At 40.9% G+C, this 24803-nt stretch overlaps 2 protein-coding genes across 4 annotated transcripts in view; one reads left to right on the top strand and one right to left on the bottom strand.

Annotated features, from left to right (window-relative positions):
* LOC129775858 (cardioacceleratory peptide receptor-like) overlaps nucleotides 1–24803 on the bottom strand; it is a 237690-nt gene that overhangs the window by 170070 nt on the left and 42817 nt on the right. The gene's annotated exons all lie outside the window — the stretch shown is intronic.
* LOC129773907 (uncharacterized) lies at nucleotides 12–1802 on the top strand. The gene is made up of 2 exons (XM_055777570.1): nucleotides 12–481; nucleotides 533–1802. Exons 1-2 carry the CDS (start codon nucleotides 12–14, stop codon nucleotides 1800–1802), a joined length of 1740 nt encoding a protein of 579 aa, XP_055633545.1.

Here is a 24803-nt window from a genome sequence, read left to right as displayed (position 1 = left end):
ATCGGGTAGCTATGATTCAAGAAGCTACAGAATCCTGCCACTGGAACCATGTTTCCGGAACATCCAATCCAGCTGATCCCCTCTCTGGTGGCGTCAATCCAATCGATCTCAAACAACTTCCCATTTGGTGGAACGGTCCGAACTGGTTATCCCTGCCACCATCCGATTGGCCTGTTAACGAAATGCCATCCCTTGACCCACATTGGATGTCGGAGGCCAAAACCAACGTAACCATGATAGCCACACTCAAGTCCAACTTTTCCGATAAATTATTCAGCCGATACTCCTGCTTCAGCAAACTTCGTCGATCTATTGAATACTGGATGCGATATTTCCGTGCCCTGAAAGCCGCCGTCAAGAAGACCACCATCGAACCTTTCGAGACCTTAACAACTGACGACCTCCGTGATGCAGACATCGCCCTTTCTCGGCTAGCCCAGCGCGAATCATTTCCAGAAGAAATGTCCAATCTTATATCCGGGTAACGTATTCCTACATCGTCATCATTGAAGTGGTTGCAACCGAAAGTCAGCAAGGAAGGTGTCATCCGAGTTGGTGGAAGACTCGGCAACGCCCCCGTGTCCGAAGATGTAAAGTTCCCAATTGTCCTCTCGTCGAAGCACCGGTTATCCGTCCTGCTAGCCAAGGACTACCACCATATGCTGCTCCATGCCGGTCCCCAGTTGATGCTTTCTTCGATTCGCCAGAAATTCTGGATCATCGGTGGCCGAAACTTAGTTCGCCGCACGTACCACCAATGTCACACGTGCTTCCGCAACAAACCCACCCTGGTGCAGCAGAGTATCGCCGACCTGCCTACAACAAGAGTGACTCCGACCAGACCATTCGCCGTATGCGGCATTGATTACTGCGGTCCCGTATATATCAAATCTCCGGTGCGTAACCGGACTCCTACTAAAGCGTACATCGCAATATTTGTATGCTTCGCTACACGTGCCGTCCATATCGAGCTTGTATCTGATATGTCAACACCGGCTTTTATGGCCGCTCTCCGCCGTTTCGTCGCCCGCCGTGGAAAGACGAAGGAAATCCACAGCGACAACGGCACCGCCTTCAAGGGCGCAGCAAACGAACTGCACAGACTCTACGCCATGTTAAAATCCAACCAAACCGAACGAAAGCAGATCCTCGACTGGTGTGCAGAGAACGAGATTATCTGGCGTTTCATCCCTCCGCGAGCACCACACTTTGGAGGGCTGTGGGAAGCAGCCGTTAAATCAGCTAAGCATCACCTGTTACGTGAAATCGGCAATGTAAACGTTGGCTACGAGGACATGTGCACTTTATTGGCCCAAATTGAAATGTGCCTGAATTCGAGGCCCCTGGTTCCAATTCCAACCGATCCTTCAGACCTGGAAGTCTTAACTCCAGGACATTTCCTGATTGGAGCCAGTTTCCAAGCCGTTCCGGAAAACAACTTGTGCGACATTCCGGATAATCGTCTGACGCACTTTGAGCTCGCTCAGAAGCGATTCCAAGGAATCTGGTCCAGATGGGCACCAGAATACCTCCAGCAACTCCAGTCTCGCGTTACAAGGTCCAAGCCACCAGTAACCATCAAACCAGGTGCCGTCGTGGTAATCAAAGACGATAATCTACCACCAATACAATGGCCGCTCGGAAGGATCACTAAGATTCATCCGGGCAAAGACGGAGTGGTACGTGTCGTCACCCTGAAGACACTGCATCATCCGAAGCAATCGTCAGACCTGTGGCGAAGATTGCGCTATTACCAACAGCAGAAAATCATCATCCGGATCCTGAAAAATGAGACCTGGTAGAGCACGCCAAAAATTTGCTCGATGCCTTCGTGGGAACCAAGCAGGTAATTGTGGTACCAATACGTATCTTTATCCTGTTAGGTCTACCTGGTCTTTTCAATCCCCAGATGACGATACCCTGGACTACTTATAACAATCTACATCGAGTTCAATGCCCGGCGAACCATAACAAACCGATCGTTGCCGGCAAATCACGTGCTTCTGTTGCGTCTGCACAACAACTGAGACGAGTCTCGAATCTTTAGATATTTAGTTTAAAAACAACGACAACATTGTTAAGTAATAGAATTGAACTAGCTAAACCAGTTCAAGGTGGCCGGAATGTTGAAGTATGTCATAATTTTTCCATTTTTTTAATATTGTAACTGCAAGGAGGCTATGAGAAATATATATTCGCTTGGAAACCGACAGAAATCAGACGTCTTTTCTTTTCCCGTGAAGAAGCCAGAAGAAAATCGAAAATTTGGAAATTCTTCGTTTTGTGACGACATCTCTCAAGTTTCTGGAAAACCATCCAATATGCAGCCATCAAATCCATTCTCGACGGTGTGATTCACCACAACAAGGATTGATTTGGGCCGTCGCATACTGACGGTGGAAAACCCTTCGATCAGGAACGGGTAAGCCCCATCAGTAATATTGAACTGGAATTGTGTCTGATGATTTGATATTATAATGGCGAGTTTTTGTAAATGTTGTGTGTTGTGAAATATATAGCCAAATGGTTAAGAGAGCGTCGTGTTTTAAGTAATCGAATAACTTAAGAATCTTCATCCAAATTTTAAGATTGCAAAACTTCCTTCTGTAAAATTTTTGCGAATTTGACGATTGTTTCGAGTTGTTTTTTCTTTTTTTTTGCCCTCCACTCACCCCCATCTCGAAAAACTCTTATTCGAGAATCCTAGAGTTGGGTTAAATATGATTAGCGAATGAGCGCACCTTGTTACATAGATCTACCTTGAGCTCACCGAGTAGTTTGTTTAGTTTGGCAATGACAGCTAAATTTGCGACACGGCTTACAGAGACAAGGCTAGCTACTCCGGATCTAAGACAAGACCAGACAACTGGCTTCTTACTCTTCTTCGTCGTCCAAAAACGAAGCCATGACATGAAGAGCCAGAGCTGCCAAATATTATAAAATATCGGATTTTTCAAATTTCTATTTTAATGAATCGTAACATTTGGTTGGTGCGAATTCAATGATTATTGCATATTTTCAAATAGACAATCTCAAAAATATGCTTTAAAAGGATAAAATAAGTCTTTTAAATACCCATATCTATAATATAATCGTTTCCAAAACAAATTTGGGATTTTTTTTTAGCAAATAAATCTAATCTGACAACCGTTACAGCGTTTCATTGATTCTCATTGTCTGAACCAAAACATTCTATCTTATTATATGAGCAGGAATACAACCAAAACAACGTTAGGAAGCCATTTTATTCATACAAAACGTAATTCAAAAATAAAAATGAAGTGTAAAGCCTTAAATTGTGAGCGAAGGACGGATACTCATCCTGAGTATAAATTTTATCGGTTCCCTCAAGACAAAAATATTCGGAAAGAATGGATTCGATTTTGCGTGAACAGTGAATTAGAAGTTCCATTCTTTGAAATCAAATCAAGCACAAGAATATGTAGCGTAAGTATTAAAAACTAATTCTAAAACATATCCTAATACTAGTATATATACAGGCTCATTTTGTTGATGGGAAATACAATGAAAATGGAGTTACGAAAATTCCGACCTTAGCTGCATCCGCGAATGAGGAATGGGAAGAGATACAAAGTATTGAGAACAATTATGATTTGGTTGACGTATATGAAGGAGATAAACAACTACAGGAAGAAATATTTCGTTTGAAACATCAAATTTCCAAGCTGAAAAGGTAGTGTGTCAAAAAATATGTTATTTTCTAATATTTTATATTGATGTAACCGTTAATAGAATTGTAAAACAATGGAAGAAAAAATGCGGATATCTGACCTCGAGAATTCGTGGAAAACAACCCTTGAAGAAGCTTTTCAGAGAAGATCAAATTAAGCTATTAACAGGAGAGGTTAAAAAAGTGAAACGTTGGTCCAATGAAACGATTACGGAAAATTTACAAATTCGGTTTGCATGTCAAGGTGGATACGACAAGCTTATTCAAAAAGACTTCCCGTTCCCATCCACGAGGACTCTACTACGCCAAATTGAAGGAGTTCGTTTCAGTCCTGGTATGTAATTATAATCATATGTCTCATCGCATGTTAATATATGAAATGATATTTTGTAGGTATTCTTGAAGATATATTCGAGCTGCTACAACATAAAGTCTCCACAATGTCGGTTGAAGAAAAGGACTGCGGATTGGTTCTAGACGAAATGAGCATAGACGAGGCAAATGAGTTTTGCCAAAATACGAAGCAGTTTGTTGGAACAACAACGCTTCCTATGTCCCAAACTTTAGCCTGTAAAGCTTTGGTATTCATGCTAGTTGGAATCGCAGCGCGCTGGAAACAGGTGGTTGCTTTCGAGTACACCGGCAACTCTATACAAAAAGAGTTTTTGAAGAATGCTGTATTGTCTGCAGTTTCAAGAGCAGAGGGAATCAGTTTGCGTGTCCATTTTATAACAACAGATTCCGGGTCCGAAAACCAGCGCATGTGGAAGGATTTGGGGATCGATATTCGTCGCAAAAATGAGACATTAAATGCTGCGATACCTCATCCAAACGCTGAGAACAGAATGCTAGAGATCATACCCGATCCCGTACACGTATTTAAAAATACAGTACATGGCTGGTTGAACAATGTCTACCTGAAAGTTCCGGATTGGTATGTTCGTGAAAAAAAGCTAACATCCAATATTGTTCATCGAGACCATTTAACCACAATCGTGAACTCCGAAATAAACAACACGTTGCGGCTTTGTCACAGACTAACGGCCTCGGATGTGTGCTTTGACAACAGAACATCTTCAATAGATAAAATGAAAGTATGCAACGCAACAAAATATTGCAACAGGACGGTGGCTGCAGCATTGAAGTTTCATGCGGAAATACGAGAATTACCGGAGCTTCTTACTACCGCATGCTTCATAGAAGACTTTGCTCGATGGTTCGAGCTTATCAATAATAGGGCAGAAGAAAAAGTATTTTGTTTGAATGATCCTATGAAATATGACGAGGATATCGCTCATCTGAAGACCATGGTGCGGTTAATGTATGATCTCCAAGTAGGACACGGACATTGGAAACCATGGCAAACAAGTGTAATCGTTTGCACGAATGCAATTGTGAGGTTGACAGATCGGCTTTTGCATGAAGGACACCCACAAATATTTACATCGCGGTTCGTCCAAGATTGTCTGGAGAGTCTTTTCTCATTGATTCGTGCAAAGCAACGACGCCCAACTCCATTGCAATTCAGCAATAACTTGGAAATTGTGACTCTTTCGCAATACATGACCGTAGTACCGAATGCTTCGTATACAGCCGATACACAACAACATCTTATTGGATTGATAGATTTGCTATCAAAGCGGCGTGAAGAATGTTCAGCCCAGAAATTGATGGACAATGAAGCAGCATCGACATCATATCGAATTTCAGCTTCATCTAATTCTAGTGATAATGTGGATGATATAAATATTGAATTCGACTATGAGTACACCGTCGATGAAGCGAAAACTTTTCTCGACAGAACAGAACAAAATTCGTTGTTCTATATAGCTGGATTCATCATCAAAAAAATTATTCAGCGGGAAAGAACATGTCAGCAGTGTAACAAGAGATTGGTAGTCAGCAAAACACAACCTAGATTGTATCAACCGTCTCTTTTTTCATATTTGCGAGCTAAGCGTTCTACGACCACATTAGCGACGAGAAGCCCGACTACCGCGAAGGTTTGCCAGATATTAGCGATGTGACGAACTTCTGGGCTGGTATTTGGGAGACCCCAGTAGAACATCGCGACGGGCAAATGTGGTTAAGACGGGAGGAGGAGAGTTGTGGTGAAATTGGAGAGATGCCAGCTATCATCGTCGGAGAGAACGATGTCCGCGAAGCCTCGCGGTACCTGAGGAACTGGGCAGCACCGGGCCCCGATGGTGTCCAGAACTTTTGGCACAAGAAGCTGACCGTCGCACATCCAAAGATAGCTGAGTGCTTCAACAAGGTGCTACGTGACCCACACAACCTTCCTGAATTCGCCACCCGTGGCGTCACCTTCCTCCTCCCGAAAGACAGCAACACATTGAACCCATCAAAGTACAGACCGATAACGTGCCTATCGAGTCTGTACAAAATACTGAGCAGCATAATTACCGCCAAAGTTTCTGCTCACTGCGAACAGCATCACATCATCGCAGAAGAGCAGAAAGGATGCAGGAAAAATACGCATGGCTGCAAAGACCAGGCCATCATCGACGCAGCCATAGTCGGCCAGGCGGTATATAACCAGCGGAACCTAAGTATGGCCTACATCGATTACAGGAAGGCTTATGACTCCATACCTCACTCGTTTCTCGTCCGGGTATTGGAGCTCTACAAAATTGATCCCGTCGTCGTTAGGTTCCTGCAGCATGCGATGAGGCAGTGGAGTACGTCTCTGCACCTCAGTGATGGGGAAAATGTGTTGCAGTCTAGAACGCTGCAGATAAAGAGGGGGATATTCCAAGGCGACTCTTTCAGCCCGCTTTGGTTTTGTCTGGCACTGAACCCCCTCAGTAGGACGCTCAATAGAAACGGTCATGGCTATAAAATAAGGTATGGCGACGGCGCCCACGAAGAAGTGACCCATACCTTTTACATGGACGATCTCAAGGTCTACGCTGATTCACGTCAGCGTCTAGGTGTAGCTATCCGGGTTGTCGAAGACATAAGCAGGGACATCTGTATGGAGTTCGGCCTCGACAAGTGTCGCTGTGTCCACCTGCTGAAAGGACAACTTACCGAATCCGGAGGCTACGAGGTCTATGACGGCGAGTTTATAAGAGACATGGTTCGTGGCGAATCCTATAAATATCTTGGATTCCGACAGCTCACCGGGATTCGCCACTCCGACATCAAGACGGAGCTGTGAGACAAGTTCTTGAGTCGAGTGAACTGTGTCCTGAGGACTTTCCTCAACGCGGGGAACAAGGTACGCGCGATCAACACATTCGCGGTTCCCCTGCTGACCTTCAGTTTTGGTGTAGTCAAATGGAGCAAAACTAACCTAGAGGACCTTGAGAGGAGGATGAGGAAAGCATTCAAAGAGGCCGGAATGCACCATCCTCAATCGGCACTGGAGAGAGTTTCACTACCACGCAAAGAAGGGGGACTTGGAATCGTCGACATTTCTGCACTGTGTGTTGCCCAGGTACGACAACTGCGCGAGTACTTCGCAGAACGCGCCAACCAAAACGCGCTATACCGGGCTGTCTGCGCCGCCGACAGAGGATACAGCGCTCTGCACTTGGCGCAAGCGGAGTACCAACTCAACTGCAATCTGCAGACAGTGGAGGAGAAGATTGCAGCTTGGAAGCAGAAGGCAGTGCATGGTGCCCACCCCCATCAACTGGACCGGCCACACGTCGACAAGGCCGCATCTAATCTGTGGCTAACGCGTGGTGAACTCTCTTCAGTAGTAGAAGCCGACATGATAGCCATCCAGGACAGGATAATGCCGACGAGAAACTGCAGGCGGTACGTCTGGCATCAAGACGTTGATGACATTTGCCGGATGTGCCATCAACCAGGTGAAAACATAGAGCACATTATGGGAGGCTGTCCCGTTTTGGCCAACGCAGCCTACACCGAGCGCCACAACAACGTGGCCCGTATTGTTCATCGACAACTGGCGCTCCAATGTGCTCTACTGGAAGACAACGTACCAAACTACCGGTACCTGCCTGCACCTGTCCTGGAAAATGACCGTTTCAAGCTGTACTGGGATCGCACTGTTCTGACCGACCTCTCGATCCACCACAACCGCCCAGATATAATGGTTTACGACAAGAGCGACCGCAAAGTCACCATCATCGATGTCGCTATTCCACTGAACCAGAATCTGGAGGAGACCCACGGTCGCAAAATCTGCAAGTACCGACCATTGGCCGTGGAGCTCAAGGAACTGTGGGGGCTAAGGGAGGTCCCAAGAATTGTTCCAGTCGTTCTCTCTGGAACTGGAATTATCCCGAAGACACTTCTGGAAGCGCTAAAGGTGTTGAACATCGAGAAGGAATTGGCCGGCATCCAAAAGTCGGTCATCCTTAGCACCTGCGCGATTGTCCGACAATTCCTCGGTCAGGACTAAAACAGCACGAGCATGCAGATACGTGCATTCCGCAGAGCCTAGTCCCCCTTTGGCATTCAGAAGCCCGGGGGCAGGTGAAAATTCTGGCTAGGTTCGCCTAGTTAAGAAGTGAGATAAGTCTGCCACAAAAAACAACTACAATCAATAGTTACGAAAACAAAATTCGATTTCTTGGCAAGCCTAATATTTTTCCAAAAAAGATTAATTGGCTTCAATTTGATATATCGATCATCTAAATCGGTTCAGTGATTCAAAAGTTATGAATTTTTAAAAAAGGCACTTTTAGGAAAAAGTTGAAAAAAATGATTTTTCGGACCACCCTAAAATAAGAAAAGGTCACCCTAACGAAAAAATAAAAAATACGGGTCTAATATTTTGCAATAAAGAAAGAAACTACCACTTTTCATGGAAATCTGAGGAGCACTATATCGGTTTGACATGAAATGGATGTATATATATATATATATATATATATATATATATATATATATATATATATATATATATATATATATATATATATATATATATATATATATATATAAATTTTTCAATTCAATCAAAATATAGTAACAAAATAATTAGGTAAAACGTGTATACAATTCCTTCACATTTCCTCTAAACTAAGTATCGTAATATCAATTAAATTCATTTTTTTCTAAATTCAATACAAACCCAACGTAATTTATTTTTATTGGCAACACTGGAAAAATCGACTTTGTTTACAAAATTTATCGAAATCGACCAATCAGAAATCAGAACGACTGACAGAAATTTGGTCCGTATCTGACAGAAATTTGGTCCGTAAAAGACCCCCTATTGTCTGATCTTATCTTAGCTCCGGATCAGTCATTTTTTAGTGACGTCGTCTGAGTCGTTGAAGTAAACAATGTGTTCTATTTTTTTATTTTTCGTGCTTTGTAAGTCTGTGCGTTGATAATATAGTTGATTATATTTAATACCATGGATAATTTGATAAAACATTTATTCATAAAGAACATAATTCTCGATTTTTCGGAAAGCGAAAGAATCTCTTTTTTGGCCCGATAATGTCATTTTCATAATTTATACACCCGCTCACAGCGCATTGAACCATTTTCAATTTTTCATTTCAGGAACATTTACGCGTAAGTCGGAAAACAAAATACAACTGGCGACTGTTTACACTGACAATTCGGATGACGTCATAAAAAAAAATGTTTACTCGCTAAAGAACTAGCCTTGTTCTGTAAGCCGTGAATTTGCGACACATCTTGACTCGCGGATGATATCCTCTTGGCCGGGGCCTGGGTTTCCTATTTTATTAACCATAGAATTAAGGAAACATGTTAATACATGCTAGTAGAAATATAGTTTAGAGTTTGGCTCCTTTACTGAGCCTGTAAAATTGAACAGATTAATAAAAAAGACGGGTGGGTAATGTCGGGGACATAACCGGAGTGACGTAGGACTATACAAAGGGGACAGCTCTTGTTAAATATATATTTTAAATATATTGTTTTATTTTCTTCTCCTACGTGAATACCTACCTATCTATATGAAAAATGGATTAGTGTACTGTTTACTCTTTATGAACATGTTGGTGGTTCTGAAAAGAACCTTTGGCGTTGTGTTTTTGCGATTTTTGGTTTCCCTTTAGACAGTCCCCTCTGTTCTGGTTTTATTGTGGCTCTCCACTGGGCTAGAGGCGAATGAACTTCAAAGTTTAAAGCCTCTTAAAAACAAAAAAAGAAAGAAAGAAAAATACATTCATTACCATTTGTTCGCTCGTTGGATTCACATGCAGGCTAAAAAGGGTCCTTTTCAGGATCACAAAATTATCTTCAATCTAAAGAGTTTATTGTTTTGTTATCACTCGATATACCCATCTTGTTCGGCTAAACCTTTCTGTTTATCGATTGCGTTTGCCACTCGCCACAGCTTTCACAGTTGGGAAATTTCTTCCCATCCAGCTTGTGACATACTGTACAGTAAATTACATTCAATGGCACGTCGCATTACCACCACTCAGTGTCGGATTGGAGGTAATTTTAACCTGTAATTGAACATTTGCGATGACAGTGGTAAAGTGTCGACTTTCAATGTGGGGTCATAATTTGGACCCCGAACTCTATGTTTACAAAAATGTCCAACTAAATATGTCGCATTACATGTCCGTCCAATTTGCTAAATGTCGAGATAAGTGTAAATTACTGTACTTTCAATCTAAAAGCAATTTAAGAATTGGTGATAAATTTAATTAAAAAAAAATAATAATAATCAATAAGCTGAACAACTGCCAAACTCACATACTCATCATATCCTGGCAAACAAATTATGAAAAGAATCAATTTGTGTTTTATTATTATTTTGGATATTGTTTTAGATTGCATTGAACTGTATTTCCTAAACTCTTTTTTGGATGGTTTAATGGCCCTGAAAAGCGCCTTGTTTTATGGAATGGTTCCAATTTAGAAAGCTTAGTACTCGTGGTTTTGAAAAAAACCATTTCGAACGCCCTCGATGCCGCCTTGTTCTGGATTTGCCATCAAAGCAGTTTGTATAAAGAAAGAACTTTTTTCTTCCGCCGTTTTGCGATTGCGTTTGCCACTCGCCACTCGCTGCAACTGCCTATTGTCTTGATGTCCACCGAACCGAATGTGTTCTGTTCCGAATGCGGGTTTTCTTATCGTCGTGAGCAGCTTTGCCAGCTAACTCGATTACTTCGGCGGCCGAAACTGATACTGGTACTGGTACTAACGCGCTCGGTCTAGCTACCCTTGCGGGGAACTACAGATCAACACGGTTCGAGCGGGATTTTGCCTTTCCCTTCACTTTTCCTCCTTTACCATGTCCAGACATGGCTGCTTGGGTTGGTTTGTTGATGTGTTGTGATGCGAACCGATGTGGTGTACGGTTTGGATGAGAATGATCGTTACGGAAGGAAGGAAGGAAGGTCTTGTATTATAGAGACTTTAAACTTTTGCAGTTCATTCGTCTCTAGCCTTGAGAAAGGCCCTTTGAAAACTCTACTCTGCTCTACTCCAGCGCTACCACCTCCGCCCTCTTGCCTTGAGAAAGGCACTCGATCCCTCGCCGTCCAGCCCGTCCAGCAACGATGTTGTCCAGTCGGTGTCCACACAAAGAATGATCGTTACGGCAGCGGAGCGGGGATTTTTAAGCTGACTGGCTGGCTCGAGAATTACGCATGTGTGAGACTGCGACCAATGTTTCGTTATTTTTTTTTCTTTTTTCTTTCCAATCGTACTTCATTCTATTTCGCTGCTGCTCTGGTTGCGCGTTTTGGACGGTACGATTTGAGGAGCACAAAATGGACCAATCCAAAATGGGCACATAGTGCAATTGGACAATGCTTGATATTTCACAATTATTCAATTATTTATCTCAAGAAAAATGAAATGTTATTCGTTATGATAGATACGTAGATATATTTCCTATCAATTGATGCAAAAACCTTTGCGATCTATTGAGAAATGCTCGAATTATAGGCGTTCCAAATCTTGCATTTTTTCCTACATGTTCAGTGCCTAGATTTCCATTTCACCCCCTATATCTTCCGGTTAGACGTAGTCCTACGTCAAAAAAAACACCACAACAATGTTCATAGTTATTTCGCAAAATCATTTATACGACGAGAATAGGTTGAGACAAAAAAACAAACGGAACCTCTCTAGAAACGTGTTCGGCTAAAATAACTATTTAATCAATAAACAATGTAGTGAGTTAAAAATGTTTAGAGTTTTTCAGTCTAATTTTATCACAACTCGAAATTTGTTTGCTATCGCGAACCCGGAGGAGAAAAATTCTATTTCAACGAGAATAAATGAAGATAAACATTCTGACACGCATCCCGACACGCGAACCAAGGGAAAGATGAACAAGGCACGCGCCGATGGTCCCACATAAAAAGCCCCACGAGATGTGGAAGGAACCCGAAAGTGCAATGTATATTTCGAAGTGATATCCCTCCGCACACCCAAAATACAGCATAGCAGCATATCCAGTTCTGCTTTCATTTTCATTTTGGGGACACTCAGCCTTATCGGAGCGAAAGTTGTCGGGTAAAAGAAGTGAGCGTGTTAGGAGAGCATCTTGTTATGGATAAATAGGTTAAAGTTTGCGATTGGGGTTAGATTTTCCACATGAGTGAACTTATCCCCAAAAAAAAATGTATACATATACTGCAGGGGAGAAATGGTTATCCGTGATGATTTTCCTTTCTTCCGTTTATACGAAAAGAATTTGGTTTACATCCAGACAACAGTCTTAAAAATCATTGATCCGTGAATACCACAGCGGAGTGAACTACTAAGAAGTCGCACTTCAAACCAGTTAGCTCTCGGTTTCCCCCCAGAACGAGAGAAAATTATTGAAATCTTCTCAATATTGTATTGAAGATCCACATTGTGCTCTTACTCGTTTTAAAACGTATCATTGAATGTTCTTCGAAACAATTTGTGAGCTGTGACTTTTATCAAAAAATTCCAACGCCGCAAACGTGATGTCACACATTCTTTAGGTGAGCCATTCCCGCATACGTTTTTCACCTTCAAAATAAACGATATGTGACCCGATTTCTTGAACTTTCTCGTCAGATTTAATCGCAAATAATCCCCCGTTGAATGTAAACGGCATTTACATCATCACCAATATCGAAGCCCCTGCACTACCGAAACGGCGCAGAGTAAGAGGAACGCACCAACCGAAGTCATAAATTTTCACGACAGGAACTGCAGTCACTTACAAGAACGACGATAAATTTGTAAATTTCAGAAAAAAGACGAAAATATATCTTTTCATTTGGCCCGCAAAGAGTGGATTCTAACGCCACGGCAACTAGCCGGAATCTGTGCATCAAAAGAAAAGGAAACAGTTCCAAGCATATGGAAATGAATCAACCCGAAAAAGCATCCCTTCACTGTCTCTCCGCGCGAAGATTTACCGCCGATTATGACTGTGGAAGAGGTTGCCATGGGAAAAATGAGCAAAAAAAAGAACACGGCGTCAAAAGATTTATTAACAATACTCCGGAGCGAGGTATAGCCGTCATTCATTACGGAGGCACTAAATGGCATGTGCCAAAGTATGGCTTCCTCCTCGCGATTGCAAGCGAGAAAAAAAATGCATACATAAAATGTGGAAGCAATAAAATTTACTTTATGGAATCCGATCCCATGCTGGCGGCTTAGGATGGTATTTTTTTCGAAGCTCTGCCAACAAATGTTGTAGCTAAAATGTTAGCTTATACAATGATGATAATGAACCGTATTGAAATGGATACTTCAATTAGTTGCTAACCAGCTGCGGTTGAGAACTCTTACGAATAATTTGCTGTGGTTTTTAAAGCGGGAGCATATGGACAGGTTCATAGCGTTTTTAATTATTATTATTAACTAGTTTGATATTGCGTGAAAATGTATTTTGATACCGCCATAAAGCCAGCAAAATACTGTTCGCATGATCCGTCCACGCAGAAGTTTTTAGTCTTCTCATGTCAAAAATGAAATTCGAGAATTGGACTACCAAAAGTACACACATCACACAAAATACAGGGTTTTCCATTTCGGGCTTCCGAAAGTATACAGCCCTGCGCTGACAACCGTTTGACATAGCTGTCAACCAAAGCGTCATATCGTTAGTTGAATGTCTGCCATTTTACAGTATGGATCGTTTTAGCATCGCACAACGTGTTAATTTCGTTAAATTATACTATAAAAATTATGAAAAACCGGCAAATGTTTTTCGAGCATTACGGACGGATTTTGGTCGTCATGGACGGCCTACAGAGCACACAATCGCTAATGTAGTGCGTAAATTCGAACAAACTGGATCCGTAGCGGATATTGTGAATCCTGTGCATCATCGTAATGTGCGTTCGGCCGAAAATATTGCTGCTGTTGCTGCCAGTGTGGAGGATGACCCGAATGTTTCGATTCCACGGCGTGCTCAGCTATTGGGCTTGTGAAACACATCATTGTGGCGAATTCTGCATTTGGGCTTGCACCTACAGTCATATAAAGTCCAACTGGTCCAAAAATTAGAGCGTGGTGACCATGGAATGCGTCGGGCATACGTCGATTGGGTCAACGAACAACAGCAGCAAAATGCTGAATTTTCGCATCAAATTTTCTTCAGTGATGAGGCACATTTCGAGCTCGGTGGCTATGTGAACACCCCAAATTTCCGTATATGGGGCTCAGAAAATCTACACGTGATTGTTGAGAGGCCATTGCATCCGCCAAAAGTCACTGTTTGGTGCGCATTATGGTCTGGTGGAGTCATCGGGCCGTATTTATTTGAAAATGAGGACGGCGAGACGGAAACTGTGAATGGTGAGCGCAATGGCCGCATGTTAACCGAATTTTTTTGCCACAAATTGAAAATATATGGATACGGATGACATGTGGTTCCAGCAGGACGGCGCCACGTGCCACACAACATGACCGAATATGGCCATATTGCGAACGAAATTTGAAGGACGCATAATTTCGCGTTTTGGTGATGCCAATTGGCCGTCCAGATCATGCGATTTGAACCCGCTAGACTTTTTTTTGTGGTGTTATGCGAAAGACCGTGTCTATGCCAACTCTCCGCAAAGTCTTGAACATTTGAAAGACAACATTTGTGAAGTTATGACCGAGATACCGCCCCATATGTGCCAAAAAGTCATCGAAAATTACCTGTTCCGGATCAAGGTGTGCGAGGTAGCCCTAGGTGGACATTTGAATGATGTTGTATTTCACACATAATGGCATAAACCAAACTTTAATTTGAAATAAAAGTTTCATCGAAATTCGAATTCTAAGTGTGTTTTATTTCAATTTACTTTCGGAATTTAAAGTAGGAAAACCCTGTACACACATCAATAGTTACACATACTAATGTAAAAGATTAAAAGTCATTTTTCATGTTTTTGACATCTGTCAACAATTGAATGATTGAAAATATAAGAGGTTTCATGCAGCCAAAAAATTTTTGGCGTTAAAAATTATGGATTTTGTAACTACGAGCTACGATCTGCGGATATCATTGATTTTGTCAATTCTGCATCGCATCGTGACCGGGTATGAAAAGTGAATATATAACAAGAATCCAAAGTGCAAAAGATCATATCATACCAACAGGGTCATTATACCTATATGACAATCATAATTTCTGCAGATTTTTTTTAACTTTTATATAAGACTTTTTCACTTTTATTTAATTAAAAATCACAGATTTTCTGGGTTTAATAAAGAGTTGATAAATTAATTCCCAATTCTTTTTAAGATTTCTTAAAAATAGTATTCTACTATTTGTTATACACTGCGTTTCACAACTATAAAACCACTCATTTTATTAGAGTTTCCAGATATATGAAAGAAATCGTTTGAATTGAACTATATGGTGTAGGATATAATAACTATCTTCATTTATATGCCACTAGCTGAACCGGCGAATTTCGTCCCGCCCAAAATTTGTTTTTTGTTATCAATACCTTCAAACATTCACGTTTTCTTACTATGAGCAAGTTCATGAGTCCAATCGCAGAACTGTTCACTGATTCATCTTCTAATCGACCCCGTTGAATTTGCCTTTTACGATAAAATTCCTAGTGTTTCTACCAAAACTCATCATCATAATATTAGATTATTTTCAGACACAATTCTCGTTCAATATTTTTCAACCACTTGCAAATAACATGTTTCTCCGTTACATGAAATAAATGTTTTATACAGAAAATATGATAGAGTTCTGCTCTTATCAACACATTCGGCGATACTGTTTTATTGGTATAGATAGAAGAAGATAAAATTCATTTCCAGTTTCGAACAAAGATCGTTTTCGGTAGCGCAAACATCAATTGGAATAACAGCATTGTCACTATGTAATTGAAGAACATATGGGAATTTAATTTTCCGAATTTTCCCTTTTTCCTTCAGAGTTTTCCGAAAACTTTCAATTGTCATGTTTGATTGGAATATTTTTGGTTGAAATATGTGTAATATTTTTATGGGACTCCCACTCCATTCCAGAGGAGGGAGGGGTGTCATACCATCATAGAAACATTTCTCTTACCCAAAAACCCTCACATCTCAAATTTGGCTCCCTTCGCTTGATTAGTTCTCGAGTTATGCAGAAGTTTGTGTTTGTGTGCCCCCTTAGAGAGGGGGTGGAGAGTCTAACCATCATAGAATCATTTATTGCACCCTAAAACCTCCACATGCCAAATTTGGTTTCATTTGCTTGATTAACTCTCGAGTTTAACCACCATAAAAATATTTATTGCACCCTAAAACCTTCATGTGCCTAATTTGGTTTCATTTGCTTGATAAATTCTCGTGTAATTCAGAAATTTGTGTTTCATTTCATTTGAAAAAATGACTTTTTTCAAAAATTCATAACTTTTGAACTACTAGACCGATTCAGATGACATATCAAATTAAAGCCAATCACCTGGTCTAAAATACTATACCTGCAGAAAATTCGAATTCTGCTCTCGTTATTATTGATTGTATTCGTTTTTTATTGTTTTCATAGTCTCGGGACCAAAGGCGCTATATTTGTTTATATTTTTTCTAAAAAGCTGAGGATTTTTCATATAACACATGTCGAAACCAGAGAGGCTTTTTTTCGTTTTTTAGTTATGATTTTTCAAAGTTAACCGATGCTTCGAAAAATCATTTTTTTCCTCTTTTTTTTCCAACACAAAAATTCATAGCTTTTGATCTACTGGACCGATTCAGATAATCGACACATGAAATGAAAGCCAAATAGATAGTATTTTAAGAAAAATATTAGATTTGCGGAAAAAATGGATTTTGATTCCTTAATCATTTATTTTATTAGTTTTTTATAGTTTACATGGTTTCGGTACCAAAGATGCTATATTTTTTATATTTTTTCTTGAAAGCTGAGTTTTTTTACATAACATATCCAAACATCAGAGAGGTGTTATTTTTCCTTTTTAAGTTATCATTTTTCAAAGTGAACATGTTTTCGGTTTTCGTTCAATATTTCTATGCGACTAGACTGGATGTATGTGACTGTAATCCAATTAATTGGCAGGCAGGCTTTAATTTGATAAGTCGATCATCTGAATGGGTCCAGTACTTCAGAAGTAAGAAATTTTTGAAAAAAGTCATTTTTGGGAAAATAAGGAAAATGATTTTTTGGACCATCGGTTAACTTTGAAAAGTCATAACTCAAAAACGAAACAAACGCTTCCCTGGTTTCAAGATATGTTATTTTAAAAATCCTCAGCTTTCCAGGAAAAATATAAACAAATATAGCGCCTTTGGTCCCGAGATCATGAAAACTATAAAAAACAAATACAATCAATAATAACGAAAACATAATTCAAATTTTCTGCAACTGTAGTATTTTTCCAAAAAAGATCAGCTATTAGGCATTAATTTAACAAATGAAACACAAATTTCTGCATTACTCGAGAACTAATCAAGCAAAAATTATACTTAGCATATAGAGGTTTCAGGGCTCGATAAACGTTTCATATTCCAACCAAACATGACAATTGATTTTTTTTAATGTGATAAAACGCATAACTATATCGTCTTCTATATATATATATAAATAAAAATGGATCACCGAATATATTGATAATAGCAAAACTCGAGAAAGGAAATGTCCGATTTAGGGCTGTCTTTATTCTTTCATATTATCTGTATCAAACATCAATTCCATGTAACGGAGAAACATGTTGTTTGCAATTGGTTGAAAAATCTTGAACGAGAATTGTGTCTGAAAATAATCTGATATTATAATGACGAGTTTTGGTAGAAGTACTAGGAATTTTATTGTAAAAGGTAATTTTAAAGGGTAGATTTGAAAATCAATCAATGAACAGTTCTGCGATTGGACCTATGAACGTGCGCTTGATAAAAAAAACGAACGATAACGAAAAGTAAATTTTGGGCGGGACGAAGTTTGCCGAGTCAGCTAGTAACTAACAAAAAAAATTGTATAAAGCTTGCTACAATACGGTGAAATTCATATACACACTTTGTTCATTTTGTGATGTGACAACGCTTTGTGGAGCCTGTTTTTTGCACCGATCGTGTTCTCACGTCACAAAATGCATGCCCATTTTAGTAAGGTTCTTGCGAGTTTTTTTGAAAAATTGAATATACAGGAAGCTATCCTCATCTTTTGTTGACGAATCATAGAACAAATTCATTTGTAGGTTTTGAAACAGAACTGAAAATCCAACATTAACTTTCAACAGTCGGAAAACGCAAAAAGTCAGGTGTTGTCACGTCACAAAAGTATTGGACTGACAACAAGCGATTTCAACTATAAAATATCCTCTAATTGATGATTTTTAAGGAAATTTTCTCAATTTTACTTTGACATCGTTTACTTCGAATCGTTACAAGAAAATAAAACTGTTTTTAGTGAGTCAAAACGTTGTCACGTCAGTCTGTAATGTTCATTCACGCTAAAAAGACGGTCATATTTTCGCACTGTCCCATTACTTACTGTCTGTTTCACCACACGGTGCGCCTAATCGCGACAAAATGACAGCATCCGGACCACTCTTCTTCGCAGCTTTTAACATAACACACCAAGTGTGCAGTAACTAAAGTCGTCCAAATTGATTTGCTCCCAGTGGCTGCTTTTAAGTTATACTTCTGAATGGCTTCACATGGCCATCAAAAGCCCGACACACGTGTACTGTATTACTATGCTATTCAACATATTACCACAAACATAGTTACACGCCGAGGACCTCTCTCGGGGGCACGATAATGACGAGGGCGAGGGTCAGTAAGTGACAACGCGGTGGAGTGCAAACAAACAACAATTTGCTACGCCACCAAAGTAAAACATTAGCAGTTGTACGTACCTCCTGGAGAGTGATAACGGACAATAATGTTATGGTTCCATGTTGAAGGCTGTGTGTACTTGATAGGAACGACGAATTCAATGTTCAACATATGAAGCAATTCCCCTCGACAGGGTTCGTCGAAACTTTTTACGTATGATGTCGGCTACCTAATATTCCATTTGCATTATCTATTTCACTTTTTTTTTCAATAGTATATGCTCAAAATGGTTCAGATTTCGTAATTGAAAAATAAAAACCAAAAATGATAATACATATCAGAAAACTATTTTCTCAATACTCTATTTGAACATACTAAACAAACTTACTGTTTTGCGGCACAAGGTTCCATGTAATTACTATCAATTATTATTTTAAATAGCATGAAACTTCGAAAAGAACAGTGGTTCCATGCGGCTCCTCAAATGAAATCACACTGCGATTCATCAGAAATATTTCACATTACCCTCTTCATCAAAACTGCGTAATACAAAATACAAATTATTCACTCCCAATTTGTCGGAAGGCTCTTGAAAACGCACGCAAAAGGTTTGATATTGAAAAAGTTACTCAATAAGGAGAAGGTCAGTGCTTCATTTTCCCATATCGGAGCATGTTCTCCGTCAAATCTTTCCCAGGAAAATTCAATTTTGTGTGTTATCTAAACCAGAATATATACTCCTCACCTATGATTATGAAGTAAAGAAGGAATTCGCCAATTAACCTCAACGGGATAAAGGAAATGAATATCAAAACTGCGTAATACAAAATACAAATTTTTCATTCCCAATTTGTCGGAAGGCTCTTGAAAACGCACGCGAAAGGCTTGATATTGAAAAAGTTACTCAATAAGGAAAAGGTCAGTGCTTCATTTCCCCGTATCGGAGCATGTTCTCCGTCAAATATCTCCCAGAAAAATTCAATTAAGTGTGTTATCTAAAGCAGAATATATACTCCTCACCTATGATTATGAAGTAAAGATGGAATTCGTCAATTAACCTCAACGGGATGAAGGAAATGAATATATAGTTTCAGATAATTCTAGCTTCTGCCCCACGGTTCAAAATTATTTTATCAACATTCAGGAAAAACAAATATGATAAACCCCTAGCAAATATTTAAGATTGCTTGTTTTCTCTGAGCTGCGTTCATATAGTTCATATTGCAACCATCAAGATTAGATAAATCAAATTGGACGTTCCTAGTTATTCCAGTTCCCGAGGGATAATTTATAGGAATCTTGGGGATAATCATTCATCGTAAGGAGTTCCGCCAGTAAACCGAACTGAATTAGAGCAGAAGACTTGTTTTGATAATTCCGATAACAAAGTTGTAGCGTAGAAAACAAGACGAATATATAGGGTACACATATGATGCAAACAAACATCTCGTAACCGTTTTGTTTATTAGGGCACGGAAAGCACATCAAACGTTTGTTATATATTATTCTAGCAGGGAACGTGGGGCATAAGGAAGTAAAAACTATGCATTAGTCCTTGTGTTAACAGAATAAATCTTCCCAATTGCAAACGGGAATCAACGGGAAGCTAGACAGCTCCAAACTTTTACTACCCAATACACAAGTAAGTTCAGTTCATCTGAAGTAATCGAGAATCGTGGGCCCAATAGTTTATAATAACTATTTTCCTTTGAACCTTGAATATTTGTATAATTTTGCAAAAACCTGAACCGACTCCACAGCCGCCAACCCGTTGGATTAACCAGGAAAAATAATATACTTTCTATCGGAATTCCCCTCACATCGAAGCATCGCGGATTGCAACTATTTACTTTTGCATAAAAAGGGAACTCGTGTTTCTCTGCGCTGAAAACTGGTACGACGGTTGTCTCAATCAACGAGATTCATCTTCGACCAATTACACGTTAAGTGCTCCGCCTTTCGCCGGTTTCCCTTCACTTATCGGACCGCAAAACTTTTGATAACGCAATTGTTCACACATGACGACTTGGTGGTAATAAAGTAATTGGTTTTATTTCAGAGAAAAACTGAATTCGAGGAAATGGGGGAGCGAAGATGGAAAACGGGACTGCTTCCAGAAAGTGGTTTTCAGTTCTCCTTCCACTGGATTGAAATTGAGATAATTTTAGAAAAACTAAACAGAGTGGAAATGAAAAGTAACAGTAACCAAAGTGTTACTCTCGCCAGAAGAGAATATCATTCCAAATTTGCAAATATTTGGCATCAAACGTGACCTGATGACCATACATTCAGCACGAATGTCGACCAAATGAACAACATGACCGTACCTCGAGTTGACTCCATCCAGGACAACCAGGACGCATCCCAAAAAGCCGAAAGAGTGACTCCGAAACCTTCAACTTAGATCAAAGACGATGGTTTTGGTTTCATTGACAAGTTCCGATCAATTCGAACAAAGGACTGCAAATATACATTTTACCTTTTTCTCAATCATTACGGAGACGCTGGAGACGAGCATCGGTATTCGGTCAAATTCCAATACCGAGCTCATACCGCGGCGATTCAGTCAATTTCGTAGAACCTCAAGGACTCTGACATCACAATGCTACTCGAGGCCAACAATATGCGTAGAATAAAGCCTGTCCACGTTAAATTTCGGACACTTTGCTTTCAGTGTAGTTCATGAAATATTTCATTGTATTTTTCTAATCAATGAAATATTTCAGTTACATGACAGCTGAAACCCTTCTCTTTATTTCGATGTCCAACATGTTTACATTCTTCTTCAGTTTGGTAAAATGGCGTCGAATCCAGTGGAAGTACGCAAACTCATTTTGGGCGAACGGCAGCAAAATCCAACACGGTCGGTACGCGATCCCTACCTCCCCGTGGTACCAGCTGGGGTACGAGTAACCATAGTGAAGATAGGGTAACCAACCCCGGTGGGATCTTGGTCGTATGCTGACAGGGAAGGTGGGGCTTCTCTTCTCCCCTCCGGAGGGTGAAGCTTTCTCATTTAGTGCGCGTCTGTTCTCCATGGTAGGAGCGGCACACGACAGCGTCTGACCCGAAGCGGGCGGCTGAATCAAGAAACGTGTTGTCTCGAACACTATAGCTAAGATGGCAGCCCCATCACGAGACTCGGTAGCGTGGGCCTAGTAAGGCAACTTACCTAAAATAACCTACTACGAATACTCAATTAATTACGACTCGGAAAATCCGACATGAACCCAGGCAACGAAATAAGGACATGGAATGGAAGCTTGGTACCTGGAACTGCAGATCGCTAAATTTCGTGGGTGGCGACCGAATACTGCTCGAGCAGTTAGAACCCCACAAGTTCGGTATCGTGGCTTTGCAGGAAATCTGTCGCAAGGGTGAGAAGGTGTGGAAGGTCCGCGACGGTAAAGCCCAGTTTTACCAGAGCGGTGGGGCTACCAACGAGCTGGGAACGGGCTTTGTAGTGTTGGGCAGAATGTTGGATCGCGTTATTAATTTGTTTATTTGTTTATTTGTTTAGATATAACATTCATCTGACAAAATCGTCTTAATGAACAAAAATTAGTAAAATAGTCGAACAAAAACATAACATTAAAACATAACATTAAACACATCGGGATTCTCAATTCGGTTTCTGAAGCGTAGTGATGATTCTCCAAAGTCATAAAACTGCTCTACGGATGAAAAGGTTCTGATCATTTCCGTGACCGGCTCATGTTGACCATACGATGAACGATGTGCAAGCGGTTGCAGCAAAAACGAGGATCGTAGAATTCTACTGGGGGCGCGAAAGTTCATCTTCTCGAGCAAGTTAGGCGCATCAATTTCACCACAAAGAAGTTTGGCAACGAAGGTGGCTTGTTGAATACGCCTACGACGCTCAAGAGTATTCAAGTTCAGTAAGCGACATCTAGCTGTATATGACGGCAGGTTCCGCGGGTCACGCCAAGGCAGATTCCTAAGCGCTCTACGGATGAACCATTTTTGAATCCGTTCAATCCTGACGATCCACATGTGTTGGTACGGGCTCCATACTACAGATGCGGTTTCAAGAATCGGCCGAACAAGCGAGCAGAAGAGAGATTTCAGGCAGTAGGGATCAGTAAAGTCCCTAGAGATTCTCGAAATAAACCCAAGCTGACGATTGGCCTTGGATATCAATGCAGATCGGTGTGCGTCGAAAGTGAGCTTAGGGTCGAGAGTTACGCCCAAGTCATTGACCTGACTGACTCTCTCCAAGATAATATCATCGATCGTGTAGTCGAATATAGTTGGTTGTCTTTTTCGATGGAAACTCATGATGACACATTTATTTATACTAATAGTTAGTTTGTTCAGGCGACACCAACTCACAAACTGGTCAAGCAGGCTCTGTAACCGTCGGCAATCCTCGAGGGTTTCGATGGCTAGATAGATTTTCAAGTCGTCTGCATATATCGACACACAGTCACATGCTAGAATAAGCGACACATCGTTATAGAAGATCGCGAACAGCAGTGGTCCAAGATTGCTGCCTTGCCGAACACCCGAAGAAACAGCAAACGGAGATGAAGTGTGAGACAGGAGCTTGACACGGAGCGTTCTTCCAGACAGGTATGATCTCAGCCAGTTGATGAATTCGTCGGAAGCACCAAGACGGGATAGTTTTCTCAGTAGGATGCGATGGTCAATTCGATCGAAAGTGGCTTTTATGTCGGTGTAGATAGCATCAACTTGAGCGCGTTCCTCTAGACGGTTGATACAAAACGACGAAAACTCGAGGAGATTGGTGCTAACCAAGCGTCCTGGCATAAAGCCATATTGTACTGGTGAGATATAACGCTTAACTTTGAAAAAGACAGCACAGACGATCAACTCAAAAAGCTTGGAGGCGGCAGATAAACTGGTTATGCCACGATAGTTAGCCACGTTACACTTATCACCTTTCTTAAACACGGGAAACATAAAGGAATGCTTCCACACATCTGGAAAAACCCCTTGACTCAGCGAAGCTGTGTAAATACGGGAGAGCGGTAAAGCCAAAGATGTAGCACAGCGGGAAAAAACTATAGCTGGAACGCCATCTGGGCCAGGAACTGTTGAACGTTTCAATTTTTTTACGCCCTTCTCAACCAACTGTGGGGTAACGACAAATGGTCCCAAGTCTATTAAACTCTCTGGAACGTTAGCTGCAGCTCTCTCGGCTTCTGACGGGGTGGCTGCATCAGCGACAAACACCGATGCAAAGTGTTTTGAAAATAAATCGCACAGAACGCACAGAATCGCCCGAGAACACCTTAGACGGAATATCTGCTGTTTTTCGCTTGGAATTGACAAACTTCCAGAAGCTCTTTGGATTTCTACGCAGGTTTGTCTGGACACAAAGCACGTATGATTTGTAGAGGGCACGGTTAAGGCGTCGGTATACACTGCTAGCGAGTTGAAAGTTGTGTATGGTTTCAACAGTTCGTCGACGGCGTAATTTACGTTGGCAAGAATTTTTGTCGCGCCGTAGAATGCGAAGAAGTGGAGTGCTCCAAGTTGGAGACATTGGAGGTTTCCTTCGTGGGGTATTCGTCACGAGCCAGCTGCAAACGATTTCGCAAAAACGCGTCGCCATGTCGTTAACGTCCTGACCAAGAGCGTTCCAATTGTAGCTACTCAGAAACTCGTTAAATGCAGCGAAATTAATTTTTGCGTAATTCAACGCTTGTTCGCCTTCGTTCCGAACCTCAACGGCCAACACTGCTCCTCTTGTATCCGATAACTATAATACTAACGGAGGATGGTGCAAATCCACCGCTAGCAGTAGCGATACAGATTCGTTGATAGCGATGTTAATATCGGGAGCACAAAAAACCAGATCCAGTGTTCGGCCACGAAAATTACGAATGAAGTTGCGCTGCTGGAGACCGAGAAAGGTGATTCCATCTAATAGAACAGCACTCGCCGCAGAGGTCAAAGACGGATT

This window comes from Toxorhynchites rutilus, chromosome 3 (assembly GCF_029784135.1).
Source record: "Toxorhynchites rutilus septentrionalis strain SRP chromosome 3, ASM2978413v1, whole genome shotgun sequence".
In the NCBI taxonomy this organism is placed as follows: domain Eukaryota; kingdom Metazoa; phylum Arthropoda; class Insecta; order Diptera; family Culicidae; genus Toxorhynchites; species Toxorhynchites rutilus.
This window is presented reverse-complemented; position numbering and strand designations above follow the sequence as displayed.